We start from the raw sequence: 8,173 nt of genomic DNA, 5'->3' as shown, positions 1-8,173 counted from the left end.
CCCCTTCAGTGAGGTACACGCGGAAAACTGGTGTCATGCGGCCCCGCCCAACCACTTGATTCGCACTCGCGTCTGGTTTCAGTGGCACGACTTGTTGCACACTGTCGTCGGCTCGCGTCAGCTCTCTTTCGTGCTTCTTTCGGTTGTCATAGTTTACGATTGTTTTTGCAATGATGAGTCTAAACCGAGACGACCCAATGGAAAGATTTTTGGAGAGAGCGCACCATATCCGACAAGACAGACCCTGAATACAAGGATGCAGAGGCGACACCCAGTACCTCATTCTCCTTGTCTGTGGAACGCGGCGACACCACCACGGAAGGAAGCACATGATAATTGGGATTACAGTGGCAACGACGTCGTCATCATCTTCTAGCATGACTCGCATTAAGAATGAAGGCCAAAGAGCGTAAACACAGCACTGATCTGTCAGCAGACGAAGGAAACATTGCACGACATCTGGCACCTACATGCACAAGAGGTGAGATTTTCATGCTGACTGCCGCAGCAGCATTTTACCACCATGTGCATTTCTCCTCCACTGTGACTGGGGCCTGCCTGTCAGCACATAAACAAGCATAGCTACTTGACATTCACAGCTGCAATGAAAGCTGCCAACATGCCCTGCTGTACCGAACATTTTATCCACACAGCACAGCAACATGATGTTACTACTAAATTGTCACATTTTAGTGACGGTGAACAATTAAAGACTGCTATGAGTTAGCATAATTTATATTTGGGTCATTCCATCCTTAATGTGCCAGGTGTTTTCTCAATCACCTCTAATTCTGCTGAAAAAAATCACGGTTTTTTCCTCAATATGGGCAGTACTGATGCAAGCTATTTTCCTTCCAAAAAGAAATATTCTGATGCCATCAGGTTGCTTCAATCTTTTCACACAGAAGTGGAACTGTGTCTTGCAGGATACATTATACAAAAGTGTTGTCCTTCGTCCTGGTAGCGCTGCCCACTCCTAAGACCAGTTACCAGCTGGCCCAGCTTGCTGTGTTAATACAAAATTATTCCTGTGGTCCAATAATGCGACACTTCTAATAGCGAAGCTTGTCTATGTCTAGCCTGAACGTCCGTGTCTGTTCGCGGAAACTATCATCATCAGCAATGGCTCGAGCGTCTTCTTCCACAGCTGGCACGTTGGCGCAACCGCGCGAACGCGCTCGTGCCATTGCTCCCGCGTTCATCGTCGTCGTTGTCTTCCAGAGCTGGCTCCGTTGAGGCTCATCATTCCAGCATAGAATTTCACTTCTCTGCTGTCATCGTAAATGGGAGGCGGCATTTACGGGGGCATGAGCCATTGCTTAAGGGGGTACGAGCCGTTCATTGTCTTACGTGACAGATTTAATTTTGACGAATCGCAAGCGGCAATGGCGGGCGGATGCTGCTAACCACGCCGCTGAGCAAACTCGAGACATTGAACGCATGCATTTGTGGTTCGACAACATCTCCCTCATCAGTATTGACTACCGTTATGATCATCACCCGTAATGACCGTACCCCTTGCAGTATATAACAGCGATTTCAAGGCTACTCTGCTCAATTCCCAAAAATTGACCGGTGAAGTTTCTGATGTTCAGTAAAATGTGTTTCACTGCAAGCTTATCGTCATTGATGTTACCAGTTTCCACAAAATGCACATCTCGTTAATCGCAAGGGCACATTCCACTAAACATAAAGTTGAAGGCAAAGGGCACGGTTAGCTATACAAAGGGGCAAGCTTCGCCTAATTATAATCCGTTTTGACGGAGTGGAAGGGCCGACGATTTTTTTTTGTAATCTGAAGACTGTGATTTTCATGACTATTATAGGTCCCATTACTTTTTCTTGCAATTTCCATTATTTAAGCCATGGGAAAAATAAAAATGTAGCTTCTTTAATTCTTTCTAGAAAAAAATTTAACGTTTGATGAGGAATACATTCACAATATGGCCTTCGTAGGTGTGTATACTAGATGATAACAATAGTCTGAGAACAAATAAGACCGAAACATTCTGTCGAACATGTGACAAAGATGAAAAAAATGTTTTATTCATGTTGCGACTTCATTTTTGCAATGTAGCGAACTAAGTAGGGGGGTGCGAATATACGAAACTTTAGAATAACGAATCGAATAGTCATGCGAATATTTTTCGCATACTTTTCAAATATTTCAAAACGTCAACTGTGGCCAATTAAACATAAAATCGGGGCAAAAGTTCGGTAAAGTTTCTGCGCTGCGGTTATAGTATACATTTAAAACACAAGAACTTGTGTAGTGAAGCCGGTTATGTCACTCACGCAGCCATACTTTACAGGCTGTAGAGCGATCATTCCCACTCTCTGAACAGCCCTGTGCATGCGAAGAAATTACTTGGTTGCTCTTCATGCTCCAATTGTGCTTTTAATGAACAATGCTTCATAACGTACTATTTAATGACATAAACTTGCTAACTTTAACAATACTGGTATTTGAACATTGTTTTATATTAATTGTGATAATTGCTATTGATAATTCAAAAACTATTCGAAAAGTATTCAATACTCGATTCAATTTGTTTTCAGCGCTACTTGATTTGGTCTCAAAAATAACTATTTGCACACCCCTAGGACTAAGCTAAAGATGTAGCATAATACACTCTATAGTATGCTTTGTTGCTAATTTATTTAGAAAGGTTTAAAATAGTAACTTCTAATCTAAGCCGGGAAAAATTATATGAACAATCGGAACGTTGCGCGGAGCTTCTTTTTGTTTAGCCTTCACTGCACAGCACATCGGTCGGCGTGTTAGTCCGGCTCATTTCACGTATTCCTTTCTTTTTTCATTTTTGTAACTTACCGGGTCTGACTATTAATTAGAAGTACACCTGAATGACTTGCTTCAGAGCTTTAAGCTCTCGTGTGCCATATTCCATGTGTTTTGTCTTTACTTCAGATAATTTTTTTAAATCGCTTGAGGCATCATTATAATTTTACTGCCAGGGATAGATTACCCAAAGCAGTAAATATTGCGTGCACGTGAAATTTCTATAAATAACTAGTCAATTAGAAAACATTCATTAACTTGCAAGCTAACTTTACTTCATATGTTGTAATTCAAGAAAAATTCTGGAATTGGTGGACGCCACCTGAGTTCATGTGACCCTTTCAGTTGAAGAAAATTTTGCAATTAGTGCCAGTTTTGAATTAATCATAGTCAATATTGTGGGAAAATGCATTACTAACTTTTGAAATAAAAAGTGCCCTTTTGAGGAGCAAAGGGCAAATTTAACTGGAGTGCCAGTTCTATTCATCTTGGAAATCATAACTTCTGCAAGCATCAGCATTCCACTCAATGTGGACATGCCTTGCGAACTCACTGCGTTTAAGTTCTCAGTTGCAAATAAGCTTTAAAATCAAAACCTAAATAACTAAATGTTGGTAATCAACCAATAATTTACTTCGTTACTTCAAGTAATGGGAAATAACCATAAAACACTTATTCTCGAGCGGTGCAATGACTATCTGCTACCGGTGATATTTAAAAATTATTTTCAAAATAAAAAATAACCTTTTCTCTCGCTATTCAGTCATAGTGGTGACGTGCCATCTACCTAATCTGGAGCTAACGTCACATAGATATTATATTTTCAAGGGTCAGCAATTCTCCAAGACAAGTTCATCATCGTCATCATTAGCCCATATTTATTTCCACTGCAGGACGAAGGCCTCTCCCTCCGATCTCCAATTACCCCTGTCTTAGGTTAGCTGATGCCAACTTGCGCCTGTGAATTTCCTAACTTCATTCTCCAGCTAGTTTTCTGCTGTCCTTGACTGAGCTTCCCTTCTCTTGTTATCCATTCTGTACCGGTTATCCATCCATCGGTTAGTCCACCAGTTATCCATCCTACGCATTACATGGCCTGCCCAGCTCCACCTTTTCTGCTTAATAGTCAGACCCGGTAAGTTACAAAAATGAAAAAAGAAAGAAATTACCTTGGTGAATATTTTATACAATACTGAAAGCAAGCTAATGGGTCTATTATTTTTGAATTCTTTAACGTTTCCCTTCTTATGGATGAGTATAATGTTGGCGTTCTTCTAGCTTTCTAGTACACTTGAAGTTGTGAGGCATTGCGTATAAAGGGCCACAAGCTTTTCAAGTATGATATCTCTTCCATCCTTAAATAAATCGACTGTTATTCCATCTTCTCCAGCAGCTTTTCGCCTGGTCATGTCTTTCAAGGCCCTTCTAAGTTCATCGCTAGTTATAGAAGGGGCCTCTGTATCCTGTTCATCACTACTTCGAATGAAAGTAGCTTGGCTGCTCTGGGTACTGTACAGCTCAGTTTAGAATTCTTCCGCTGCTTTTACTATGTCATCGAAATTGCCGATGATATTACCCTGCTTATCTTTCAGTGCATACATTTTGCCTGGTCCTATGCTTACTTTTCTTCTCACTGATTTCATGCTGCATCCATATTTCCTGCTTCCTCAATCTTTTCCAAGTTGTAATTTCGGATATACCTTATTTTCTTCGTGTTAATGAGTTTTCGACAGTTCAGCGAATTCTATGTGACCTCTGTAGTTTGAAATTTTCATGTTTTGCCGTTTCCTTATTAGGTCCTTGGTTCCTTCGGAGAGCTTACCTACTGGTTGCCTTGATGCCTTACCTCCCACTACAATTGCTGCTTCTGAGATCAACCTAGTGACGGTTTCATTCATTACCTCTATGTTGTCTTTATCTTCCTGTTCTAAAGCTGCATATTTGTGTGCGAGCACCAGCCTGAATTGGTCTGCTTTTACCCTGACTGCGTTTACGTTGGCCTGTTTCTTCATGACTAACTTTATTCTTTCTCTCTTCAAATTAAGAGAAATACTATACCTGACTAGCCTATGGTCACTGCACTTTACCCTACCTAACACTTCTACATCCTGTACTATGCTGGGATTGGCAGAGTGTATGAAATCTATTTCATTCCTTGTTTCTCTATTCGGCTTTTCCAGGCCCACTTCCTGTTGCTGCGCTTCCTGCCTATTCCTTTCTGCGAATTCTACCAACATCTCACCTCTAGTGTTCCTAGAATTGATGCCGTAGTTGCCAATTGCTTGCTCGCCAGCCTGCTTTTCCCCCACTTTTGCATTGAAGTCGCCCATGACTACACTATACTGAGTTTGCACCTTTCTCATTGCTAATTCAACATCTTCATAAAACTGTTCTCTTTCTTCATCATCGTGACAGGAGGTTAGGGCGTAGGCTTGTACAACCTTCATTCTGTAGCTCCTATTTAGCTTTATAACGACAACTGCTACCCTCTCAATTATGCTGTCGAATTCATCAATGTTGTCCGCTATGTCCTTATGGACTAGAAATCCTACTCCGAATTCTCTCCTATCTGGAAGACCTCTGTAGCAGAGAACGTGGCCGTTAGTCAGCACTGTATAAGCCTCACCAGTTCTTCTCACCTCACTAATGCCAATAATATCCCAGGTAATACCTGATAATTCTTCAAATAGCCCTGCTAAGCTAGCCTCACTCGATAGGGTGCACGTGTTGAATGTTGCCAGGTTCAGTTTCCATTGGCGGCCTCTCCGGACCCAGAGATTCTTAGCACCCTCTGCCGCGTCGCAGGTCGGACCGCCGCCTTGGTCAGGTGCTCCGCAGCCCCTGGGGACTGAGGGCTGTGGGTAAATTGTAGGAGTCGTTAGGGAGGTAGCGGCTGAATGCTGCACCAGGGAGGCCAATCCCTGTACTGGTGGGGGAGTGACTTGTTTGGAGCTTTGTGGGCCTTTCTAATTTGGTTGCACCTTGACTAGTATAGCCCCACTAGCTCTCGGCGATATTCTTTCTGAAAAACGAATTCATAAGCTAATGCTAAACTGAGACAATGAGAGGGTATGTCAGAATCGTGAAAGTTGGCTGGAGAGCACGTTCAGCATTAGTTTGAAATTCATCTGCATGTATGCCTCCGGGAATGTCTTTGCTCGATTCTGGTTTTGTACCTAAGGCCTGGAAAGTGTCACACGTGCAATCGATCCCGAAGTCACCAAACGTATTTCAGATGTCCCAGGTTTCTACCACCCAGTGGTGTTGCTGTCGCGCATTGGAATGGACCCATTACTTCTCATCCACAACGAGAGACACCGCAACGAGAGTCACCGAGACCACCGAGCAGGTGAGCTGGCCAGATGCGGTCACGGGAAAACGAGCACCAACCGCAAAGGCTGGCGACAAAACACCCGCTAAGACAGAGACGGAGATAGCTAAATTAACACAGGCGATACAAGCGCTGCAGAAGCAAATAGAACACATGCAGATGCAGATTCGTGGAAAAGACGAACTCATAGAACAACTCCAGCATGCCGTGAAAAGTGGTACTGATACAGAGGCCATGCAGGAAACACAAGAATAACCCATAGAGGATGACGAGGTCGTATGCCCCGACACTAAACGCAGACCCACTCCCAGAGAGGCCACGCAGGAAACACAAGTGGAACCCATAGAGGACGACGAGGTTGAATTCCCCAATACTAAACGCAGACCCACTCCCACTTTTACAGAGGCAACACGACCCAAGTGCACGCGCGTAGCGGCGCGAATAGATGCACTCGAGGTTTGCTTGAGCAATCTCGAAGAAACCATTGTGGGTTGCCGTGTCGATGGAAGGACGCGTCCCAACATGAAACATAATGACGGTTACCGAAGGAAGGATTCTTCGAGCTTGGCAGCTTTGCTTTATATCCACCGTCGGTGACGTAAGCCTCCGGTGACGCTGCGGTGGCGCTGTCCCTTATCGGAGACGTGGTGCAGCATGCAGCCGTGTCACGCCGGGCTAGCAAGGGGCGAGGTGGAGGCTGCGCCGATTTGTGCGCAGTGTGTCGCCACATCACCCCCCCCCCCTCCGCGGAGTGTAGAGCCCTCAGGGTCTGTAGAAATCTGGGAGGCGTACCAGACGTCCAGAGTGCGTCGTGACCGGAGCGGGCTGTGACGTCGGTGGCTGCGGATAGATGCCTGTGGATGGAGTGGCGCTGCCCGGTTCATTCGCAGCGATGTATGCGGGCTTGAGCCGGTTAGTCGAGGCGCAGACGTCGTTCTCGTTCAGGCGCCGAGTGAAGTTTTTCTCGTCACGATGGACGACCAGGTAGGGTCCACTGTAGGGTGGCCAGAAAGGCCTGCGGACGGTGTCCTCGTGGAGGAAAGCGTGCGTGCACGATGCTAGCTCCTTGAACACGAAAGGTGTAGGCTTGCAGTGGTGGGCTGCAGGTGACGGGCGTAAGGCGGCGATGGTGCGTCGTAGCCGGGCGACGAATTCGGTGGGATCTGACATCGTAGTGCTGGAAGGCAGTGCAGCAAGAAATTCACCTGGGAGATGGAGTGGTTCTCTGTAGACGAGCTCCGCTGGTGTAGCGTTGATGTCCGGCTTGAAGGTAGCGCGAAGACCAAGGATGACGGGTGGGATGGCCTCGAGCCAGGTTGAGTCCGGATGGCACATAATGGCTGCTTTGAACTGTCGGTGGAAACGATCGATCATTCCGTTGGCGCAGGGGTGGTTACTGGTGGTCCTCAAGCATTCAAAAACAATGGTCAGCCCGAGGAGCCTGAAAAGGTGCGACTCGAACTGTCGTCCTTGGTCGGTAGTTAAGCGGCGGGGGGCGCCTAAACGAGCGACCCAGCTGGCAAAGAAGGCCGAGGCGACGTCATCCGCGGTGATTCCCTCGAGGGCCATGCCTCGGGCCATCGAGTCTACCGGTCAATGGCGGTGAGGCAGTAGCGATAGTGTCCAGCCGGGGGAAAGGGTCTTATGATGTTGAGGTGGACGTGCTCAAACTGACCAGAGGGCTGAGGGAATGTTCCGAGTGGTGACGTGACGTGCCTGGTGACTTTAGCGCGTTGGCATTGAATGCAGGAGCGCGCCCAGGTGCGACAATCCCGCTGCATGTTGCGCCAGACATAGCGGTCAGCCACGAGGCGTGTAGAGGCGCGTATGCCGGGATGGCTGACATTGTGGAGCTGGTTGAAAAGACCACGGCGATGGGACAGCGGCACATAGGGCCTGCTTCGTCCTGTCGACATGTCGCAACAGATTGTGGTTGTCGAACCTGGAATGGGAACTTGTTGCAGCTGTAGTGAGGACATGCCCTTGAGAAGTTGCTGCAGTTCGGCGTCCGTAGTCTGAGCCTCGGCGAGGACGTCCGCTGT

At 46.2% G+C, this 8,173-nt stretch overlaps 1 protein-coding gene across 1 annotated transcript; it reads right to left on the bottom strand.

Moving 5' to 3' along the window:
- Positions 1–6,893: 6,893 nt before the first annotated feature.
- Positions 6,894–7,712, bottom strand: LOC119447472 (uncharacterized). The gene has a single exon (XM_037711495.1). It carries the CDS (start codon positions 7,710–7,712, stop codon positions 6,894–6,896), a length of 819 nt encoding a protein of 272 aa, XP_037567423.1.
- Between the last annotated feature and the right edge of the window lie 461 nt (positions 7,713–8,173).

Source organism: Dermacentor silvarum, chromosome 1 (genome assembly GCF_013339745.2).
Source record: "Dermacentor silvarum isolate Dsil-2018 chromosome 1, BIME_Dsil_1.4, whole genome shotgun sequence".
NCBI lineage: Eukaryota > Metazoa > Arthropoda > Arachnida > Ixodida > Ixodidae > Dermacentor > Dermacentor silvarum.
This window is presented reverse-complemented; position numbering and strand designations above follow the sequence as displayed.